This window comes from Myxocyprinus asiaticus, chromosome 43 (assembly GCF_019703515.2).
Source record: "Myxocyprinus asiaticus isolate MX2 ecotype Aquarium Trade chromosome 43, UBuf_Myxa_2, whole genome shotgun sequence".
NCBI classification, from domain to species: Eukaryota; Metazoa; Chordata; class Actinopteri; order Cypriniformes; family Catostomidae; genus Myxocyprinus; species Myxocyprinus asiaticus.
The window spans coordinates 35,751,673-35,776,206 of record NC_059386.1 but is presented as its reverse complement, the minus strand read 5'-3'; the positions used below and the strand labels follow the sequence as shown (position 1 = coordinate 35,776,206).

Sequence of the window (24,534 nt, the reverse complement as noted above, 5' to 3'; positions counted from 1 at the left end):
AACAAATGGGCATTCTTGATTAACATCTGGGTTCAACACAGATATAAAAGCATTTACAGCAATAATACAATGTAAAATTCTCCACTGTAAATCTCCATTTTTTTTTAGTTAGTGGTGGCTTATAAAGAGCTCTCATTGTGGTTTTACATCTTTGTTCAAACCTAGAACAGTGCGCCAAGGTGAATAAACTTTTCTATCCAATGCCTTCTTATTGAAATATTTTACACATGACTTATATAACTTCTTAACATTAGCTTCCTTAAAATCCATATCCATTACATTTTCTGACTCCAAGAAAATTCCAACATATTCATCTAAATTAGGTGATATCAGCAACTTTGGAAAACAGTCTTTATCATTAGGAGTAAATTTTCCCACACAATATTCCCTTAGCATATTTTTTTCCTCTATTGCAAGAAAAGTCTGTAACTTTTGTAGTAGCTTTGCAATCACTCGAGTGGATCTAACTCCTAAAAGTGCTGCCACTTAATCCACTTCTCCAAAGTTTGGTCCTGCCAATCTGATTAAATGACCAAGAGTTGTTATTTTGGTATTAATAAAAGCTTCAGTCAATGAAACACATGTACCAGTTATATCTAATCTTGCACCATACACCAGAGGTTCTTTAAGAAGCCAATATAAGGATGTTGTGTTACTTGTCCTTTGCAATTGAAAAAGGTTCCAGACTTTAAAAAGGTTCCGGTAAAAAACAGGCAATTTTGCTGTGCTGAGAGTTCCAGAGTTCATTAAAAACAGTGATTTGTCCAAGCTCAGGTCTTCAACAGTCTTTAAAATAGCATTGGCCACTGGTCTCCAACTTACGAACTCTGGTCCTGTCAAAAAACTTTGTATAAATTGTGCCCATAAGGTTGCAGTTCTGCTCTGCAAATTCACAAGTCCTTGTCCACCTTCCTCTTTTGATAGATACAAAACATTATGAGTAATCCAGTGCATTTTATCCCAAAAGAAGTCTATAAGCATTGATGTAATTTTTCCAACTAAAAGTGGTGGTGGGTCAATGCAAGTAAGTCGATGCCAAAAGGAGGAAGCAAAAAGATTATTAATAATAAGGGTTCGGCCCCTATAAGACAATGTTGGTTTAATCCACTTCCATTTATCCAGACGGCCTTTCAGCTTTTCAAATATCCCTTCCCAGTTCTTTGACTGAAATGTTTCATCACCCAAATAAACTCCTAAATATTTGAAACCCTTTCTTGTCCATGTCAGTCCATCTGGAAGTTTAGGGACCCCCACTGTCAACTTCCCCACCAGGACTGCTTCACTCTTAGCCCAATTCACTTTTACAGCTGAAATCATTTCGAAATCTTCCAAAGTTTTCCATAAAATATCTACATCAGCTTGTTTCTTAGTTATTATAATAATGTCATCAGCATAGGCTGACAAACAGAAAGTATTTTCACAGTCATTCAAGGAAATGCCTTTTAAAACTTTTCTCAACCTGTGCAGAAGTGGTTCTATTGCCAAAGTATAAAGCATCCCTGATAATGAGCATCCTTGTCTCACCCCACGCTGAACTTTAAAAGGAGCACATAAGCCACCATTAACTTTCAATAAACTCTCAATGTCACAATACAATACTTTAATATAATTTATAAAATCCAAATTAAAACCAAAAGCATCTAGACTTTCCCACAAATAATTATGCTCCACTCGGTCAAATGCCTTTTCCTGATCAATGGAAATCAAGCCGAAATCTAAATCACCAATCTTTGAAAAATCTATCAAGTCTCGAATTAAATAAATGTTATCAAATATAGATCTGCCAGGCATGCAATAGGATTGGTCAGGACTGATGATGTCTTCCAAGACTTTGCCTAGTCTAATTGCTAATACTTTAAAACTAATTTTATAATCGGAGCACAATAACGAAACAGGTCTCCAGTTTTTAATGTCACTTAAGTCTCCTTTTTTGGGTAAAAGAGTAAGAACTGCCCTCCGACTACTCAGTGGTAGAAGCGCTCTTGCTAAACTATCACTGATAACTTCAAGCAGATCCTCTCCTATAATAGCCCAATATACCTTATAGAATTCAAAAGGGATACCATCTATCCCTGGAACCTTCCCCTTATGCATACTTTGTAGAGCTTTATACATTTTTGTTTTTTAAGCTAATAGCCTTACTAAGTTTAGCATTATCTTTTTCAGATACTTTTGGTAGCTGTTCAAAATTTTTTTGTTTATCATCATGGTCTATTCTTTGCTCAGAACTATAAAGATCCTTATAAAAAGCAACTGCTCTTTTACGCATTTCAGCTGAATCTGACAACAGAACCCCACTTTCAGAGTGTAACGCCTTTGGCCATTCTTTTTTTCTAAACCAAAAAAAAAAAAAAAAAAAAACTTGGATGGAACATCCATTTGCTCTATATTCTGGAATCATGATCTGACCAGTGCCCCTTGCACTTTCGTTCTGTATAACTCCGACAAAGCAGATCTTTTTGAGAGAAGAGACTCTATATGTTCTTGATTTCCAGATGTCTGAATTAGACCTTGATCTTTTAAGATATCATTTTCTAAACTCTTTATAGATTGAGTTAAATGTTTTGTGACATTTTGAGTATATTGTTGACATAACTGCTTAATTCGCACTTTGCCAATATCCCACAATTCCTGTAAAGAAACACAATTAACTTTTTCTTCTCAAACTCAAAAACATCTTTAAATCTGGAAAGTATTCTACAATTTGTACTCCTCTTACCTTCTTGGTCAATTTCAAGAATTTTTTTTATTTCTTCTACTCCATAATCTAGACATGTCCAACTGGACTGCGAACAAACAGAAATATTGGAATCAGAGAACTCTCACTACCATCATCATCTATGTTGTTCTTTTTTTCTGTTTCCTGTTTTTCTTGCTTGTTTTAATGCAGCACCATTTTCATTCTTTTTTTTCTTTAAAGGTGTTTTAAACACAACCTGATCCATGTCCATTAAAGAATATTCACCTTGGTTTACACTTTCAGCAAGAGATTCTGTATCAGAATATTGACTCAAACTCGCTTGAATATCATCCATAGCTTCTTCACTATCATCACAAGCTGTCCTGACTATGTGACTGACACCATGGATTCTTTCAAGTATCAGGCCATTTTGGCATGAAAAATGTGATGCCTTCAGTGTGTAAATTGAAGCTCAGTGATCACTGGACTTTCCAGCAAGACAATAACACCAAGGATACATCCAAGTTGTCCAAAATCTGCTTCAGGGATAGGTCGTGGAATGTCCCTGAATGCCCCTTTCAGTCCATCATTAAAATCCCATTGCAAACCTTTGTTGGGATTTCAAGGAAGCAGTGGCAGCACAGAAACCAAAGAATGTCAATGAGCTGGAATCTTTTGCTCATGAGAAATGTGTAAAAATTCAATAGAGAGTTGTCCGAAGCCTAAGAACACTTACCTGAAACATTTATTTGCTGTTATTAAGGGTAAAGGATGCTCCACAAATGATTGACTTTGGGGGTTGAATATTTTTGACATGACATTTGTGGAGAGAATTGGTTATTTTCTATATACAAATTTGGGTAAACTGGACTCTTTGTTCTCAAAATCACTCAAATGTGTATTAAAAACTTACTTTGACTGTTTACTGAGGTTTTAGTTGATGTGTTTTAATTCACATCACCAGAATGTATTGCTGGTCAGGGGGGTTGAATAATTTCGATTGCAACTGTAAGATTCTTAACTTAGTATACAGCAAAACAATGCAAAAGGAACTTTGAACCAAAAAGAAAAAAGAAAAGAAAAGCTATTTTTTGCCACAGTGGGCAAAAAAAAAAAAATAAAAAAAATAAAAAATGCACTTACCAAACGCTCATTCCACTCACTCAACAAACGTTCACACATGCACAGAGAGAGAGAGAGAGAGAGAGTGAGAGAGACAGAGAGATAGAAAGAGTGAGAGAGCAACTTAAAGCAGTTCAAAGGCCTTTTTTGGGTTTTCACATTTGGTTTTTGACAGTTGAAGTTTTAATTCACGAGCATTCTGTTGGTCTTTTTGAACATTCCATCAATATAAGCCTACGGAATTTTTCCCATTTTTGATCGTCTGCTGTGTGAAAACTGTAAGTCTGATCAGTTAGAAAAGATATAACACACTATGCCAGAACAGTTTGAAGGTCTGTACCAAGTTTAGTGGATGTACCTTAAACGCTTTAGGAGGCGTTAATGTTAGAATTTTTGGTCTTGGTTTAGGGATTTTGAAAAAGATCACATCTTTTCAAGATCACATTTATTTTAATGTTCTATATTTACATGTTTGTAATGGCATTATCAATGTGAGTGATGGTAATATTCTGTCTGGAAGGCTACATCAATAAATGATTCAAGACACTTAAGTTATGGTTAAAGAATATTACACTGATACATAATGCCATGCTTTCTTTGGAAGAGAGCAAGTGTTTTGAGTACTTTAGGATGATTTTCATTCATCCCACTGACTCGAGGCTTTTGAATTCGTTCAGCAAAGAGATGCATTCAGATTTGTTCTCTGATCCCTTTAATAACCACTTCTTTAGATTATCTTTACGCCAGTAGGTATAGTGACACATGTCTGTAATGTGTAATGAGGAGTGAGTCGTTGACTCAAATGATTCGTTAAAAAGCTCTGAGTCGACCAAAACAATTGAAGTGAAAGAAAGCAATTCGTTCACTTAAAAGATTCATTCAAAACACCAGTTTGTTCAAGAACAAAACACTATAGTGTTTAATACATACACTTAAGTGGAACAAACAAGATTGGACAAAATGATGTAAGTATGACGAACAATAGATTCACGTGCATAATGCTAAATGCTAATAATGAAAATAATGTGAGCTGCTAGCAAATGATGGCTTACAACCTGTGAAACCACAGTAAGAAACCATGTTTTCCACACACGCATTAAAAACAAGTACCGCTCTAAACCATGGATTGACATGATCTCATGCTCTCAGAAAGAGGCTAAATCATCACAATGAATACAGTACATGTTATATTGGTATAAATATAGTGTGTTGGGGATGAGGTGGGGTATAAAAGCCCCTGCTCTAGATTATGTTTTTATGATGATTTCATACAGGAGGAAAAAATGATTCAATCTAAACTCTTAAAATCTCTTGCACCCTTTGAGCTTTTCTTATTTGCTCTTCTCTCATGCTCTCCATCATGTGCTGGTTTCGATATTGAAGCTTCTGAATCCACTCCTCACGTAACCTGCAAAGAAAACTTGCAGTATTTATGATGAAAGTGTTACCACATTGATGTCTCTCTGACACAGGAAATTAATCAAAGCCACAAGCTGCTCATGCAACAGCTCATAAACCAAACATGCTGATCTGTTTCTGTGGCTTTAGGTGCCAAATTGTCCAGACTGTCTGTCACTTCATGCTACTAGTTTTCCAGTTCATGAATAAATCATGATACTAAGAAACCCAATAAACAATAAAAGGTAATTCTGACATTATATCTCACAATTGTAACTTTATTTCTCACAAACACAAAATATGAAGTTGCAATCATCTGATATAAAGTCACAATTGAGAGATATAATTATAACTCGCAATTGCAAGAGATAAAGTTGCGGGTTTTTAATCATGCAATTGCAACTTTACTTAAAATCTCGCAATTTCAACTATTTCTAAAAATGTCTACTTTATTTCTCACAATTATTAAATATAAAGTTGTTATGACGATATATAAAGTTGCAATAACTCGATATAAATTTGTAAGTGTAAGTGTGATTAAGAATCTTATTTATGGAATGAAATACCTTTATTGTTTTGCAGAGGTGACACACCATCACATACACTACAACAGTTAAGTAACTAAAGCTAGCTATGTAAAGATTTTCTCAATACACAAAATAATAGTCATGATAATATAAGCCAAACATGACACAAAACACATCCTTTATTTAAATCCTCAGACAATTCTAAAGAGAGACTTCCTCATTTTTCCCAAGCCACAGCATGATAAATATATAATATATATATATATATATATATATATAAAATAACAGCATGAAAACAGCCTATTATAAAACCAGAAACCCATTAACAGATGAATACAATAATTTGATTTATTTGCATTATTGTGCTGTGGGAAGTTTTATGGAGGTGGTTGGTGATGGCCTGTGGCTCAGCAAGGTTGTGAAAGCAGTAACACCTTTGCTGTTACAGCTTATGAACACCACGCTGACTTTCCCCAAAATTCCTCAAAAAACCCAGTCACAGCATTGCAGTCATGGAAATTTGTTCAACTTCCTGAGGAGGAAGAGGGGGACTTGCTGGTGCTGTTGATGATGAAGATGCTGCTGCTACTGATGATGATGATCCACTGAACCCACATCAAGACAGAATACATCCTGCAGGAACAGAAGTCAGAGAACATTTCAAAATGAACAGAAAATGTTTGGTTACTTTTTTTCATTTTTAAATACAGTTTGGTTACTGTATTTTCTATTGTTTCATCCGACTGACATAACTTGTGTTAATAAACATTTTGTGTAATTTCCTACCTTGGTCTGTGTTTATTACCGCTGCGAACATTAATTGAAAGACTACTGCAAACAAGAAGTATACATCTGTTTTCTATAACATAGCCTATTGAGAATATTCCATATTATATTATATTCTACTTCTGTGAACACCTCACAATAAACACAAAACCACTTACACAGACATGTTATCCCAAACATAAATCAGATATATGGCCATACATGTATATTTCTACAATTACTGATCATTTATTTGGGCATATTGGCTATATAAAATTACACTGTGATTTGGGAAATTATGTTTTACATATATGAAAGTGTAATATTTTGAAATATGTAAATGAATGATTTTTACACTTAACACTTTTCTGACACTATACTCAAAGTACTGCAGATATGTTGCAAATACTGTATGTACAGTACAGATAACTTTTTATATCAGTGAAAACCATTAACATGCATATTGTGTTTGACATATATAGCCATATGTGAAATTTCTCTTTGGAAAATGTTGTAACAAAGATATTTATGCAAAAACGAAGCCAATCCTGTGTTCCAAACGTCATAAATAATGCCTTAGGAGGGCACTTCGATGGGAGAACAATTGTGACAGTCACGCTGGAAGATCATTTCAAACTGAATTTCCAATCAAAATAACTTTGAGCACCACAAGTTCAAGCTTTTCAAAGCTCTCAGAGTGGATGCTGAAGTATTTATAATTAATTAATTTAAAATTTTCTTTATTTATCACACATTTGCACATATACAGTGAAATTCTTCTTTTCCACATATCCCAGCTGGGCTGGGTCAGCCATGATGTGGTGCCCCTGGAGCAGATAGGGTCAAGGGCCTTGCTCAAGGGCCCAACAGTGGCATCAACAGTGGTGCTGGGGCTTGAACCCCTGACCTTTGGATCAGTAACCCAGAGCCTTAACCGCTAAGCTACCACTACCCCCTATTTGGGGGTAGCTATTGAAAGCAATAGTTCATAGGGGTGATAAGTCTGAATAGAACACACCTCAGCTGTGGCGAAATCAGTGATGTCGACACCACAAACTAACAAGGAACTATGTTTATAACCACAGGTGGAGAACTGTAGTTCCAACCACACAACTTTGTGATGCAGTTTGCGAATGTTCGTTGGACTATGTTTGAAACGATGGAACTTGCGACCATAGTTGTCTAACGATAGTTTTGGGAAACGCACCCCTGAATGATAATGTTGTGTTGAATTGTTTGATCGTGGTAAATGTGACTATGACTGTGATAGTTTAAACTTATAACATCTCAGAGTATCATAATGCATTCTAGTGTTTATGTTTCAGTCTGAGTTTGGTTGTGAGAGGAAATGAGACGAGGAAATGTATTTCTACAGACTCATCTTGTGACCACATCTGCAGAATTTCTTCATTGGGGAATCAGTATTTAGAGGTCTTCCTGTCAGTTCTTGGATCAGTATCACTTGAGCGGCCAACAAGGTAAGTAAATGGTAACATAAATGTCCATGATATTTGACATCTTCATAAATTATATTTGATTATCTGAATCAGTAAAGAAATTTAAGTACAAATTCTATGAATGTATGAATGGAAAATGCAAGATGTATATATACATGATTATGTTGTTTAAAGGTAGGATACATAAATATGACTCATGATGTGACATTTGACATGTAATGTGATATTAACAGGATAAACGGGACGCTTTGGACAGCATCGGCTCAATCACAGCGATGGAGAATGATTACTTCTCAATGATTTCTCAGGTCTTCTACTATCTGACATTTCTGCTCGGAGTTCCTGGAAATGTCTTTGTTGTGTACATCGCTGGAATGAAGATGAAGAGGACCGTTAATACGATATGGTTCCTTAATCTAGCGATTGCAGACCTCCTGTGCTGCTTTTCCACACTGTTCTATATAATACGGTACTTTATTGATCACTGGCCATTTGGATCTGTCATGTGCAAGATTCATCCATTGGTTATGGTTGTCAACATGTTTGCCAGTGTCTTCATCTTGAGTTTGATTAGTCTAGATCGGTTTATCCAGGTGATCACACCAGTTTGGGCTAAAAATCATCGCAGTCTGTTGCTTGCACGACTGTCCTGTGTAGCGGCCTGGGTCCTGGCTATAGCTCTTAATGTGCCCTTTATTAAATTAAGAGAAACTAAAACAAAACGCAACAACACATACTGCCTACTTTTTCATTATGATGACTTTGAAACATATAGAATGTTGACTATCATCAGGTTTGTGTTTGGTTTTTTGATTCCTCTCATATGCATCACGACATGTTATGGATTCATCGCACGAAAGTTAGGCAGGAGTCGTTTTCACTCTGGACGAGCGTTTCGCATCATGTTGGCTGTTATTGTGGCCTTTTTTCTGTGTTGGCTGCCGTACCACACTGTGTTCTTGATCCGGATATTTGGTGTTTATCACAGTACCAGGGTGGCCCGGAGACTTGTCCGATTGGTCATCTCTTTGGCGTATTTCAACAGCTGTCTGAATCCAGTTCTATATTTTTTCATAGGGCAGGATATTAAGGAGAAGTTTAAGCTTTCATTAAAGTTAAAACATGTTTTTGAAAGAGCTTTCTCTGAGGAGGGGACACAAATACCACAATCCACCGAGGCACAACAAATGCAATCATTGTAGTTTGAAAAGTATAATAAATCTTAATAATAAATCTTTCATCAGAATATCTTTTGCCTCTTCTACACAAATTTTTTTCTTTTCAAAACTATCACATATCGCAATCTGAAATGTCTGATGTGTAAAATGAACTGATGTAAAATGATAAAACATAACAGGTAGTGTATTCTAGAACTTTTAGGAAGTGTGTCTGGTGTCCTGTGCATTTCATTTAGATTTATTTAAAGTATCAATAAGTAATTTTTCAAGTTTAGATTAAAAATATATCCTTCAGGTAACAACTGCATGTAACCATGGTGTAAAATATACTGTGTAGAAACATTTGCAGTGTAACGTGGAGAATATAGAGAAGGAATTTGGACAAAAATGTATGAGAACATTTTTTTATAGCGAAGCACCTGTTTTTTTTTATTTATTTATTTTATTATTATTATTATTATTATTATTATTATTATATTTTATTTGATAAAGAATTGTTTATGTCTGTTGAATTGAAATAAACTGGTTCATGGAAGTGTGTGTGTTCCTTCATGCTAAAATGGGTCATTCTACAAAATTCATAAAACCTTTTTTTTTTGTTTGTTTGTTTGTGGACTGACCCCAGTACTGTGTCTCTGACTTCTCACTGATGTATAAGCTGGTTTTGATTAAATGTCACATTACATTCTCTTTCAAGAAGCACAGTTTAAATTAGAATCATGCTTGTTTAATTATTAAAAAAACAATTATGAAAAGATTACTCAGTATTATTGTTTCCTGCTAATGTGATATTTCTCTAAAATATACAGATGAAAATGATTCAGGGGGGAAATATAGAGAAACAAATCGATGTGACCAAGTTGCAGAAAATCTGACTAAACAATCCTAATATACAGTATGTAATATGCTCTTGTGAATAATAGTTTCAAGATCCATGAATCAATGTCAAGTTGACTCTGGCCATCTTCTGCTGTACTCTAGTTAGGGTATATCTATTATACAATGAAAAATTGCACATGAGTAGAAAATATTATAGAGTTCACTTATCTCAACTTGATAAACCGTACACACTTATTTCTGCATATATTCAGCGTTTATAAATTTACATCAGTTCTTAACCATCTTTCTGACTGACTTTAAACTGATAGTGTGTGTGTATGAGAGAGAGAGAGAGAGAGAGAGAGAGAGAGAGAGGAGAGAGAGAGAGAGAGAGAGAGAGAGAGAGAGAGCAACTTAAAGCAGATCAAAGGCCTTTTTTGACTTTTTGACTTACATTTGGTTTTTGACAGTTGAAGTTTTAATTAATGAGCATTTAATCACGTCTGATCAGTTAGAAAAGATATAACACACTATGCCAGAACAGTCTGAAGGTCTGTACCAAGTTTGGTGGATGTACCTTAAATGCTTTAAGAGGAGTTAATGTTAGAAGTTTTGGTCTTGGTTTAGGGATTTTGAAAAAGATCACATCTTTTCAAGATTACATTTATTTTAATGTTCTATATTTACATGTTTGTAATGGCATTATCAATGTGAGTGATGGTAATATTCTGTCTGGAAGGCTACATCAATAAATGATTCAAGACACTTAAGTTATGGTTAAAGAATATTACACTGATACATAATGCCATGCTTTCTTTGGAAGAGAGCAAGTGTTTTGAGTACTTTAGGATGATTTTCATTCATCCCACTGACTCGAGGCTTTTGAATTCGTTCAGCAAAGAGATGCATTCAGATTTGTTCTCTGATCCCTTTAATAACCACTTCTTTAGATTATCTTTACGCCAGTAGGTATAGTGACACATGTCTGTAATGTGTAATGAGGAGTGAGTCGTTGACTCAAATGATTCGTTAAAAAGCTCTGAGTCGACCAAAACAATTGAAGTGAAAGAAAGCAATTCGTTCACTTAAAAGATTCATTCAAAACACCAGTTTGTTCAAGAACAAAACACTATAGTGTTTAATACATACACTTAAGTGGAACAAACAAGATTGGACAAAATGATGTAAGTATGACGAACAATAGATTCACGTGCATAATGCTAAATGCTAATAATGAAAATAATGTGAGCTGCTAGCAAATGATGGCTTACAACCTGTGAAACCACAGTAAGAAACCATGTTTTCCACACACGCATTAAAAACAAGTACCGCTCTAAACCATGGATTGACATGATCTCATGCTCTCAGAAAGAGGCTAAATCATCACAATGAATACGGTACACGTTATATCGGTATAAATATAGTGTGTTGGGGATGAGGTGGGGTATAAAAGCCCCTGCTCTAGATTATGTTTTTATGATGATTTCATACAGGAGGAAAAAATGATTCAATCTAAACTCTTAAAATCTCTTGCACCCTTTGAGCTTTTCTTATTTGCTCTTCTCTCATGCTCTCCATCATGTGCTGGTTTCGATATTGAAGCTTCTGAATCCACTCCTCACGTAACCTGCAAAGAAAACTTGCAGTATTTATGATGAAAGTGTTACCACATTGATGTCTCTCTGACACAGGAAATTAATCAAAGCCACAAGCTGCTCATGCAACAGCTCATAAACCAAACATGCTGATCTGTTTCTGTGGCTTTAGGTGCCAAATTGTCCAGACTGTCTGTCACTTCATGCTACTAGTTTTCCAGTTCATGAATAAATCATGATACTAAGAAACCCAATAAACTATAAAAGGTAATTCTTACATTATATCTCACAATTGTAACTTTATTTCTCACAAACACAAAATATGAAGTTGCAATCATCTGATATAAAGTCACAATTGAGAGATATAATTATAACTCGCAATTGCAAGAGATAAAGTTGCGGGTTTTTAATCATGCAATTGCAACTTTACTTAAAATCTCGCAATTTCAACTATTTCTAAAAATGTCTACTTTATTTCTCACAATTATTAAATATAAAGTTGTTATGACGATATATAAAGTTGCAATAACTCGATATAAATTTGTAAGTGTAAGTGTGATTAAGAATCTTATTTATGGAATGAAATACCTTTATTGTTTTGCAGAGGTGACACACCATCACATACACTACAACAGTTAAGTAACTAAAGCTAGCTATGTAAAGATTTTCTCAATACACAAAATAATAGTCATGATAATATAAGCCAAACATGACACAAAACACATCCTTTATTTAAATCCTCAGACAATTCTAACGAGAGACTTCCTCATTTTTCCCAAGCCACAGCATGATAAATATATAATATATATATATATATATATATAAAATAACAGCATGAAAACAGCCTATTATAAAACCAGAAACCCATTAACAGATGAATACAATAATTTGATTTATTTGCATTATTGTGCTGTGGGAAGTTTTATGGAGGTGGTTGGTGATGGCCTGTGGCTCAGCAAGGTTGTGAAAGCAGTAACACCTTTGCTGTTACAGCTTATGAACACCACGCTGACTTTCCCCAAAATTCCTCAAAAAACCCAGTCACAGCATTGCAGTCATGGAAATTTGTTCAACTTCCTGAGGAGGAAGAGGGGGACTTGCTGGTGCTGTTGATGATGAAGATGCTGCTGCTACTGATGATGATGATCCACTGAACCCACATCAAGACAGAATACATCCTGCAGGAACAGAAGTCAGAGAACATTTCAAAATGAACAGAAAATGTTTGGTTACTTTTTTTCATTTTTAAATACAGTTTGGTTACTGTATTTTCTATTGTTTCATCCGACTGACATAACTTGTGTTAATAAACATTTTGTGTAATTTCCTACCTTGGTCTGTGTTTATTACCGCTGCGAACATTAATTGAAAGACTACTGCAAACAAGAAGTATACATCTGTTTTCTATAACATAGCCTATTGAGAATATTCCATATTATATTATATTCTACTTCTGTGAACACCTCACAATAAACACAAAACCACTTACACAGACATGTTATCCCAAACATAAATCAGATATATGGCCATACATGTATATTTCTACAATTACTGATCATTTATTTGGGCATATTGGCTATATAAAATTACACTGTGATTTGGGAAATTATGTTTTACATATATGAAAGTGTAATATTTTGAAATATGTAAATGAATGATTTTTACACTTAACACTTTTCTGACACTATACTCAAAGTACTGCAGATATGTTGCAATTACTGTATGTACAGTACAGATAACTTTTTATATCAGTGAAAACCATTAACATGCATATTGTGTTTGACATATATAGCCATATGTGAAATTTCTCTTTGGAAAATGTTGTAACAAAGATATTTATGCAAAAACGAAGCCAATCCTGTGTTCCAAACGTCATAAATAATGCCTTAGGAGGGCACTTCGATGGGAGAACAATTGTGACAGTCACGCTGGAAGATCATTTCAAACTGAATTTCCAATCAAAATAACTTTGAGCACCACAACTTCAAGCTTTTCAAAGCTCTCAGAGTGGATGCTGAAGTATTTATAATTAATTAATTTAAAATTTTCTTTATTTATCACACATTTGCACATATACAGTGAAATTCTTCTTTTCCACATATCCCAGCTGGGCTGGGTCAGCCATGATGTGGTGCCCCTGGAGCAGATAGGGTCAAGGGCCTTGCTCAAGGGCCCAACAGTGGCATCAACAGTGGTGCTGGGGCTTGAACCCCTGACCTTTGGATCAGTAACCCAGAGCCTTAACCGCTAAGCTACCACTACCCCCTATTTGGGGGTAGCTATTGAAAGCAATAGTTCATAGGGGTGATAAGTCTGAATAGAACACACCTCAGCTGTGGCGAAATCAGTGATGTCGACACCACAAACTAACAAGGAACTATGTTTATAACCACAGGTGGAGAACTGTAGTTCCAACCACACAATTTTGTGATGCAGTTTGCGAATGTTCGTTGGACTATGTTTGAAACGATGGAACTTGCGACCATAGTTGTCTAACGATAGTTTTGGGAAACGCACCCCTGAATGATAATGTTGTGTTGAATTGTTTGATCGTGGTAAATGTGACTATGACTGTGATAGTTTAAACTTATAACATCTCAGAGTATCATAATGCATTCTAGTGTTTATGTTTCAGTCTGAGTTTGGTTGTGAGAGGAAATGAGACGAGGAAATGTATTTCTACAGACTCATCTTGTGACCACATCTGCAGAATTTCTTCATGGGGAATCAGTATTTAGAGGTCTTCCTGTCAGTTCTTGGATCAGTATCACTTGAGCGGCCAACAAGGTAAGTAAATGGTAACATAAATGTCCATGATATTTGACATCTTCATAAATTATATTTGATTATCTGAATCAGTAAAGAAATTTAAGTACAAATTCTATGAATGTATGAATGGAAAATGCAAGATGTATATATACATGATTATGTTGTTTAAAGGTAGGATACATAAATATGACTCATGATGTGACATTTGACATGTAATGTGATATTAACAGGATAAACAGGACGCTTTGGACAGCATCGGCTCAATCACAGCGATGGAGAATGATTACTTCTCAGTGATTTCTCAGGTCTTCTACTGTCTGACATTTCTGCTCGGAGTTCCAGGAAATGTCTTTGTTGTGTACATCGCTGGAATGAAGATGAAGAGGACCGTTAATACGATATGGTTCCTTAATCTAGCGATTGCAGACCTCCTGTGCTGCTTTTCCACACTGTTCTATATAATACGGTACTTTATTGATCACTGGCCATTTGGATCTGTCATGTGCAAGATTCATCCATTGGTTATGGTTGTCAACATGTTTGCCAGTGTCTTCATCTTGAGTTTGATTAGTCTAGATCGGTTTATCCAGGTGATCACACCAGTTTGGGCTAAAAATCATCGCAGTCTGTTGCTTGCACGACTGTCCTGTGTAGTGGCCTGGGTCCTGGCTATAGCTCTTAATGTGCCCTTTATTAAATTAAGAGAAACTAAAACAAAACGCAACAACACATACTGCCTACTTTTTCGTTATGATGACTTTGAAACATATAGAATGTTAACTATCATCAGGTTTGTGTTTGGTTTTTTGATTCCTCTCATATGCATCACGACATGTTATGGATTCATCGCACGAAAGTTAGGCAGGAGTCGTTTTCACTCTGGACGAGCGTTTCGCATCATGTTGGCTGTTATTGTGGCCTTTTTTCTGTGTTGGCTGCCGTACCACACTGTGTTTTTGATCCGGATATTTGGTGTTTATCACAGTACCAGGGTGGCCCGGAGACTTGTCCCATTGGTCATCTCTTTGGCGTATTTCAACAGCTGTCTGAATCCAGTTCTGTATTTTTTCATAGGGCAGGATATTAAGGAGAAGTTTAAGCTTTCATTAAAGTTAAAACATGTTTTTGAAAGAGCTTTCTCTGAGGAGGGGACACAAATACCACAATCCACCGAGGCACAACAAATGCAATCATTGTAGTTTGAAAAGTATAATAAATCTTAATAATAAATCTTTCATCAGAATATCTTTTGCCTCTTCTACACAAATTGTTTTCTTTTCAAAACTATCACATATCGCAATCTGAAATGTCTGATGTGTAAAATGAACTGATGTAAAATGATAAAACATAACAGGTAGTGTATTCTAGAACTTTTAGGAAGTGTGTCTGGTGTCCTGTGCATTTCATTTAGATTTATTTAAAGTATCAATAAGTAATTTTTCAAGTTTATATTAAAAATATATCCTTCAGGTAACAACTGCATGTAACCATGGTGTAAAATATACTGTGTAGAAACATTTGCAGTGTAACGTGGAGAATATAGAGAAGGAATTTGGACAAAAATGTATGAGAAAATTTTTTTATAGCGAAGTACCTGTTTTTTTTAAATTTATTTATTTTATTATTATTATTATTATTATTATTATTATTATTATATTTTATTTGATAAAGAATTGTTTATGTCTGTTGAATCGAAATAAACTGGTTCATGGAAGTGTGTGTGTTCCTTCATGCTAAAATGGGTCATTCTACAAAATTTATAAAACCTTTTTTTTTTGTTTGTTTGTTTGTGGACTGACCCCAGTACTGTGTCTCTGACTTCTCACTGATGTATAAGCTGGTTTTGATTAAATGTCACATTACATTCTCTTTCAAGAAGCACAGTTTAAATTAGAATCATGCTTGTTTAATTATTTTTTTTTTTTAAATATGAAAAGATTACTCAGTATTATTGTTTCCTGCTAATGTGATATTTCTCTAAAATATACAGATGAAAATGATTCAGGGGGGAAATATAGAGAAACAAATCGATGTGACCAAGTTGCAGAAAATCTGACTAAACAATCCTAATATACAGTATGTAATATGCTCTTGTGAATAATAGTTTCAAGATCCATGAATCAATGTCAAGTTGACTCTGGCCATCTTCTGCTGTACTCTAGTTAGGGTATATCTATTATACAATGAAAAATTGCACATGAGTAGAAAATATTATAGAGTTCACTTATCTCAACTTGATAAACCGTACACACTTATTTCTGCATATATTCAGCGTTTATAAATTTACATCAGTTCTTAACCATCTTTCTGACTGACTTTAAACTGATAGTGTGTGTGTATGAGAGAGAGAGAGAGAGAGAGAGAGAGAGAGAGAGAGAGAGAGAGAGAGAGAGAGAGAGAGAGCAACTTAAAGCAGATCAAAGGCCTTTTTTGACTTTTTGACTTACATTTGGTTTTTGACAGTTGAAGTTTTAATTAATGAGCATTTAATCACGTCTGATCAGTTAGAAAAGATATAACACACTATGCCAGAACAGTCTGAAGGTCTGTACCAAGTTTGGTGGATGTACCTTAAATGCTTTAAGAGGAGTTAATGTTAGAAGTTTTGGTCTTGGTTTAGGGATTTTGAAAAAGATCACATCTTTTCAAGATTACATTTATTTTAATGTTCTATATTTACATGTTTGTAATGGCATTATCAATGTGAGTGATGGTAATATTCTGTCTGGAAGGCTACATCAATAAATGATTCAAGACACTTAAGTTATGGTTAAAGAATATTACACTGATACATAATGCCATGCTTTCTTTGGAAGAGAGCAAGTGTTTTGAGTACTTTAGGATGATTTTCATTCATCCCACTGACTCGAGGCTTTTGAATTCGTTCAGCAAAGAGATGCATTCAGATTTGTTCTCTGATCCCTTTAATAACCACTTCTTTAGATTATCTTTACGCCAGTAGGTATAGTGACACATGTCTGTAATGTGTAATGAGGAGTGAGTCGTTGACTCAAATGATTCGTTAAAAAGCTCTGAGTCGACCAAAACAATTGAAGTGAAAGAAAGCAATTCGTTCACTTAAAAGATTCATTCAAAACACCAGTTTGTTCAAGAACAAAACACTATAGTGTTTAATACATACACTTAAGTGGAACAAACAAGATTGGACAAAATGATGTAAGTATGACGAACAATAGATTCACGTGCATAATGCTAAATGCTAATAATGAAAATAATGTGAGCTGCTAGCAAATGATGGCTTACAACCTGTGAAACCACAGTAAGAAACCATGTTTTCCACACACGCATTAAAAACAAGTACCGCTCTAAACCATGGATTGACATGATCTCATGCTCTCAGAAAGAGGCTAAATCATCACAATGAATACGGTACACGTTATATCGGTATAAATATAGTGTGTTGGGGATGAGGTGGGGTATAAAAGCCCCTGCTCTAGATTATGTTTTTATGATGATTTCATACAGGAGGAAAAAATGATTCAATCTAAACTCTTAAAATCTCTTGCACCCTTTGAGCTTTTCTTATTTGCTCTTCTCTCATGCTCTCCATCACGTTCTGGTTCCGAAATTGAAGCTTCTGAATCCACTCCTCACGTAACCTGCAAAGAAAACTTGCAGTATTTATGATGAAAGTGTTACCACATTGATGTCTCTCTGACACAGGAAATTAATCAAAGCCACAAGCTGCTCATGCAACAGCTCATAAACCAAACATGCTGATCTGTTTCTGTGGCTTTAGGTGCCAAATTGTCCAGACTATCTGTCACTTCATGCTACTAGTTTTCCAGTTCATGAATAAATCATGATACTAAGAAACCCAATAAACTATAAAAGGTAATTCTTACATTATATCTCACAATTGTAACTTTATTTCTCACAAACACAAAATATGAAGTTGCAATCATCTGATATAAAGTCACAATTGAGAGATATAATTATAACTCGCAATTGCAAGAGATAAAGTTGCGGGTTTTTAATCACGCAATTGCAACTTTACTTAAAATCTCGCAATTTCAACTATTTCTAAAAATGTCTACTTTATTTCTCGCAATTATTAAATATAAAGTTGTTATGACGATATATAAAGTTGCAATAACTCGATATAAATTTGTAAGTGTAAGTGTGATTAAGAATCTTATTTATGGAATGAAATACCTTTATTGTTTTGCAGTAATGACACACCATCACATACACTACAACAGTTAAGTAACTAAAGCTAGCTATGTAAAGATTTTCTCAATACACAAAATAATAGTCATGATAATATAAGCCAAACATGACACAAAACACATCCTTTATTTAAATCCTCAGACAATTCTAACGAGAGACTTCCTCATTTTTCCCAAGCCACAGCATGATAAATATATAATATATATATATATATATATATAAAATAACAGCATGAAAACAGCCTATTATAAAACCAGAAACCCATTAACAGATGAATACAATAATTTGATAAATTAAGCTGTGCTCTATTACTGTCACAGATCACTGATGAAACACTCACATTTAACTGGTTAATTTAGATGATTATTGGCCACCAAGGTGTTTCTATCCATTTCTCAGGTGCATCAGTAGCAGGTGTATTAATGAGTCTCCTAATAAATACAGTATCTATGTGTGTAACAAACGCTCAACAATGGCAGCTTTACAAAGAATCCACAGAAGGCGACGCAGAAGTCAGGTAGTGTATATAAATGCCTACATAAGGACAAATTTCTCCCCACTTGACTCTCTATCTGATGACGACATCATAAGAAAATTCTGGATTCCAAGGACCAAGATCCTTGAATTGCTGCAGGTTGTGAAACCACACCTTCAGAGGATCACAAGAAGAAACTACACCTTAAGTCCAGCAGTGCAGTTCTTAGCTGTGGGAAGTTTTATGGAGGTGGTTGGTGATGGCCTGTGGCTCAGCAAGGTTGTGAAAGCAGTAACACCTTTGCTGTTACAGCTTATGAACACCACGCTGACTTTCCCCAAAATTCCTCAAAAAACCCAGTCACAGCATTGCAGTCATGGAAATTTGTTCAACTTCCTGAGGAGGAAGAGGGGGACTTGCTGGTGCTGTTGATGATGAAGATGCTGCTGCTACTGATGATGATGATCCACTGAACCCACATCAAGACAGAATACATCCTGAAGGAGCAGAAGTCAGAGAACATTTCAAAATGAACAGAAAATGTTTGGTTACTTTTTTCATTTTTAAATAAAGTTTGGTTACTGTATTTTCTATTGTTTCATCCGACTGACATAACTTGTGTTAATAAACATTTTGTGCAATTTCCTACCTTGGTCTATGTTTATTACCGCTGCGAACATTAATTGAAAGACTACTGCAAACAAGAAGTATACATCTGTTTTCTATAACATAGCCTATTGAGAATATTCCATATTATATTATATTCTACTTCTGTGAACACCTCACAATAAACACAAAACCACTTACACAGACATGTTATCCCAAACATAAATCAGATATATGGCCATACATGTATATTTCTACAATTACTGATCATTTATTTGGGCATATTGGCTATATAAAATTACACTGTGATTTGGGAAATTATGTTTTACATATATGAAAGTGTAATATTTTGAAATGATGTAAATGAATGATTTTTACACTTAACACTTTTCTGACACTATACTCAAAGTACTGCAGATATGTTGCAATTACTGTATGTACAGTACAGATAACTTTTTATATCAGTGAAAACCATTAACATGCATATTGTGTTTGACATATATAGCCATATGTGAAATTTCTCTTTGGAAAATGTTGTAACAAAGATATTTATGCAAAAACGAAGCCAATCCTGTGTTCCAAACGTCATAAATAATGCCTTAGGAGGGCACTTCGATGGGAGAACAATTGTGACAGTCACGCTGGAAGATCATTTCAAACTGAATTTCCAATCAAAATAACTTTGAGCACCACAACTTCAAGCTTCTCAAAGCTCTCAGAGTGGATGATGAAGTATTTGAAAGCAATAGGTCATAGGGGTGATAAGTCTGAATAGAACACACCCCAGCTGTGGTGAAATCAGTGATGTCGACACCACAAACTAACAAGGAACTATGTTTATAACCACAGGTGGAGAACTGTAGTTCCAACCACACAATTTTGTGACACAGTTTGTGAATGTTCGTTGGACTATGTTTGTAACGATGGAACTTGCGACCATAGCTGTCTAACGATAGTTTTGGGAAACGCACCCCTGAATGATAATGTTGTGTTGAATTCTTTGATTGTAGTAAATGTGACTATGACTGTGATAGTTTAAACTTATAACATCTCAGAGTATCATAATGCATTCTAGTGTTTATGTTTCAGAGTTTGGCTGTGAGAGGAAATAAGATGAGGAAATGTATTTCTACAGACTCCTCTTGTGACCACATCTGCAGAATTTCTTCATTGGGGAATCAGTATTTAGAGGTCTTCCTGTCAGTTCTTGGATCAGTATCACTTGTGCGGCCAACAAGCTAAGTAAATGGTAACGTAAATGTCCGAGATATTTGACATCTTCATAAATTATATTTGATTATCTGACTCAGTAAAGAAATTTAAGTACAAATTCTGTGAATGTATGAATGGAAAATGCAAGATGTATATATACATGATTATGTTGTTTAAAGGTAGGATACATAAATATGACTCATGATGTGACATTTGACAAGTAATGTGATATTAACAGGATAAACGGGACGCTTTGGACAGCATCGGCTCGATCACAGCGATGGAGAAAGATTACTTCTCAGTGATTTCTCAGATCTTCTACTATCTGACATTTCTGCTCGGAGTTCCTGGAAATGTCTTTGTTGTGTACATCGCTGGAATGAAGATGAAGAGGACCGTTAATACGATATGGTTCCTTAATCTAGCGATTGCAGACCTCCTGTGCTGCTTTTCCACACTGATCTATATAATACGGTACTTTATTGATCACTGGCCATTTGGATCTGTCATGTGCAAGATTCATCCATTGGTTATGGTTGTCAACATGTTTGCCAGTGTCTTCATCTTGAGTTTGATTAGTCTAGATCGGTTTACACAGGTGATCACACCAGTTTGGGCTAAAAATCATCGCAGTCTGTTGCTTGCACGACTGTCCTGTGTAGCGGCCTGGGTCCTGGCTATAGCTCTTAATGTGCCCTTTATTAAATTAAGAGAAACTAAAACAAAACACAACAACACATACTGCCTATTTTTTCGTTATGATGACTTTGAAACATATAGAATGTTGACTATCATCAGGTTTGTGTTTGGTTTTTTGATTCCTCTCATATGCATCACGACATGTTATGGATTCATCGCACGAAAGTTAGGCAGGAGTCGTTTTCACTCTGGACGAGCGTTTCGCATCATGTTGGCTGTTACTGTGGCCTTTTTTCTGTGTTGGTTGCCAGTCCACACTGTGTTTTTGATCCGGATGTTTGGTGTGAATCAAAGTACCAGGGTGGCCCAGAGACTTGTCCGATTGGTCATCTCTTTGGCGTATTTCAACAGCTGTCTGAATCCAGTTCTGTATTTTTTCATAGGGCAGGATATTAAGGAGAAGTTTAAGCTTTCATTAAAGTTAAAACATGTTTTTGAAAGAGCTTTCTCTGAGGAGGGGACACAAATACCACAATCCACCGAGGCACAACAAATGCAATCATTGTAGTTTGAAAAGTATAAAAAATCTTAATAATAAATCTTTCGTCAGAATATCTTTTGCCTCTTCTACACAAATTTTTTTCTTTTCAAAACTATCACATATCGCAATCTGAAGTCTGATGTGTAAAATGAACTGATGTAAAATGATAAAACATAACAGGTAGTGTATTCTAGAACTTTTAGGAAGTGTGTCTGGTGTCCTGTGCATTTCATTTAGATTTATTTAAAGTATCAATATGTAATTTTTCAAGTTTAGATTAAAAATATATCCTTCAGGTAACAACTGCATGTAACCATGGTGTAAAATATACTGTGTAGCAACATTTGCAATGTAACGTGGAGAATATAGAGAAGGAATTTGGACAAAAATGAATGAGAAAAAAAAAACAAAATTATAGCGAAGCTATGTTTTTTTATTTTTTTTAAATTATATTTTATTTGATAAAGAACTGTTTATGTCTTGAAATGAACTTGGCGGGGGGTTGCAAATCATATTTTCACCCAAAATAATGTTTCCTGCTAATGTGATAATTCTCTAAAATATACAGATGAAAATGATTCAGGTGGGAAATATAGAGAAAAAAATCGACGTGACCAAGTTGCAGAAAATCTGACTAAACAGTCCTAATATACAGTATGTAATATGCTCTTATGAATAATAGATTCAAGATCCAGAAATCAATGTCAAGTCGACTCTTGCCATCTTCTGCTGTACTCTAGACAATGAAAAATTGCACAAGGGTAGAAAATATTATAGATAGTTCACTTATCCCACCATGATAAACTGTACACACTTATTTCTGCATATATTCAGTGTTTATAAATTTACATCAGTTCTTAACCATCTTTCTGACTGACTTTAAACCGATAGAGAGAGAGAGAGAGAGAGAGGAGAATTTTCAACAACCTTTTTATTAAAACATTATCTTACACCAATTACACCAACTTCTATTATGAAAATAAAATAAAATAAATAAATAGATAAACAAATATATAACCTTATTTCAACACTTCTGAAATCATAAGTTCACTGTTAATTACTGAGCACAATACATTGTCACAGCACCACTCAATTACAAATGTATTCATTGCACCCATTAACCAGTAAAAATTAAAATCAATAACAATTCGTGATTTCACAATTTTTTTTGAAAGCCAATACAAGATCTTGACCCCATTTCTGTTCTATTTTGTTCCTCCTAGTTATATAAGTAGCTAGTTTTGATTTACCCACAATATAATTGAACAACTGACATTTAAACTTTCTTTTTCAACTGTAAGTATAACCAAGGATAAACTCCTGCATCGTAAAAGAAGAATCAAATAACTGTTTTAAAATATCAAACAAAAAAGAGAGTCTGTTACAGTACATGAAACAATGGAACACAGTTTCTCTTTCACTACAGTAAAGGCATTTTTCACTCACATTAGGGTTCAACATACACACAAAAGAATTGTAGAATCTCCAAACTGTATCTGTTCTATCCTTTAAATGTTTTGCATTTATCACCTTCACTATGTTCATATACAATATTTTCCTTTTTTCTGAAAAATAAAGAAATAAATAAAAAAGTTGCTCATTAAACTCCTTTATCAACAAAGGACTGTTATCATCTGGAAAATTAAAAGCAGGTGTAATACTTTTATCTGGGAAAAAAGTCTTCACAGTCTGGAGTAATAGATTCCCTTTGTATTCCTCAAGCAAAGCTCTTCTGTTTTCAAAGCTCCATGCAGTTTTTTTTTAAAAAACATTTGGTAAGTCTTGCAGATCTCACTCCGAGAAGAGTTGTGGTTGCTTCCACATGTCCAGAATCAGGACCTGCTTTACTTATATGTTTCAACTGTAGAGATTTACTTCTGTAGAGCAAGTCCATAAGAACTGGGGTATCTTCACCAGATACATCAAGCACGTGCTCCACACACAATGGGCTCTTCAAGCAACCAATAAAGGGACATGGCTGGCTGTTTGAACAAGTTCCAAACTCTAAAAAGACTTTGGTAAAAAGTAGGTATTCCTCTAAAATCAAGTTTATTAGAATCCATTAAAAACAAAACAGTGTCCAAGCCCAGTCCACCAACTCTATGCAGAATGCACTGAGCCAAAGATCTCCACACCAGTTTTTCAGATCCCAGCAAGAATTTCTGTAAAAATTGAAGATGGTAAGCAGCGCTTCTGCTTGCCAGATGTACTAAACCTCGACCTCCGTCTTCTTTTGGCAAAAATAAGACACTTTGAGGCATCCAGTGCAAATTGTCCCAAAAGAAGTCCACCATTTCTGCCTGAATTTTTGATAAAAAACCAGTAGGATGGTCAATGCAGGCAAGTCTATGCCATAGGGAGGATGCCACAAGATTATTAATAATGAGTGTGCGTCCTCTAAAAGACATTTGAGGAAGCAACCATTTCCATTTTTCAACTGTCCAATTACTTTATGTGTCATTCCTTGCCAATTCTTCTGAGTAAAAGAGTCATTGCCCAAAAAAACTCCAAGGTATTTTATCCCATCTCTTTGCCAAAATAATCCTCCTGGTAGATTAGG

At 35.0% G+C, this 24,534-nt stretch overlaps 4 protein-coding genes across 6 annotated transcripts in view; all 4 read left to right on the top strand.

The window, feature by feature from the left end:
- LOC127433969 (C3a anaphylatoxin chemotactic receptor-like) overlaps positions 1 to 24,534 on the top strand; it is a 118,532-nt gene that overhangs the window by 51,153 nt on the left and 42,845 nt on the right. The gene's annotated exons all lie outside the window — the stretch shown is intronic.
- On the top strand, positions 7,719 to 23,864 carry LOC127433968 (C3a anaphylatoxin chemotactic receptor-like). 2 transcript variants are annotated; one of them, XM_051686370.1, is made up of 3 exons: positions 7,719 to 7,737; positions 20,718 to 20,831; positions 21,033 to 23,864. In XM_051686370.1, the coding sequence occupies exons 2-3, from the start codon at positions 20,829 to 20,831 to the stop codon at positions 21,999 to 22,001; spliced, it is 972 nt and encodes a 323-aa protein (XP_051542330.1). In that variant the 5' UTR covers positions 7,719 to 7,737; positions 20,718 to 20,828; the 3' UTR covers positions 22,002 to 23,864. The 2 variants fall into 2 exon arrangements, with proteins under 2 accessions (XP_051542330.1, XP_051542331.1); XM_051686371.1 differs by lacking the exon at positions 7,719 to 7,737 and adding an exon at positions 14,078 to 14,096.
- LOC127433972 (C3a anaphylatoxin chemotactic receptor-like) lies at positions 7,732 to 9,764 on the top strand. Its single transcript, XM_051686376.1, has 2 exons — positions 7,732 to 7,970; positions 8,183 to 9,764. Exon 2 carries the CDS (start codon positions 8,225 to 8,227, stop codon positions 9,149 to 9,151), a length of 927 nt encoding a protein of 308 aa, XP_051542336.1. The 5' UTR covers positions 7,732 to 7,970; positions 8,183 to 8,224; the 3' UTR covers positions 9,152 to 9,764.
- Positions 14,311 to 15,973, top strand: LOC127433971 (C3a anaphylatoxin chemotactic receptor-like). Its single transcript, XM_051686375.1, has 2 exons — positions 14,311 to 14,328; positions 14,541 to 15,973. Exon 2 carries the CDS (start codon positions 14,583 to 14,585, stop codon positions 15,507 to 15,509), a length of 927 nt encoding a protein of 308 aa, XP_051542335.1. The 5' UTR covers positions 14,311 to 14,328; positions 14,541 to 14,582; the 3' UTR covers positions 15,510 to 15,973.

Excerpts from the sequence above, each read along its gene's own strand:
- LOC127433972 (XM_051686376.1), top strand. The coding sequence starts at position 8,225 with ATGGAGAATGATTACTTCTCAATGATTTCTCAGGTCTTCTACTATCTG.
- LOC127433971 (XM_051686375.1), top strand. The coding sequence starts at position 14,583 with ATGGAGAATGATTACTTCTCAGTGATTTCTCAGGTCTTCTACTGTCTG.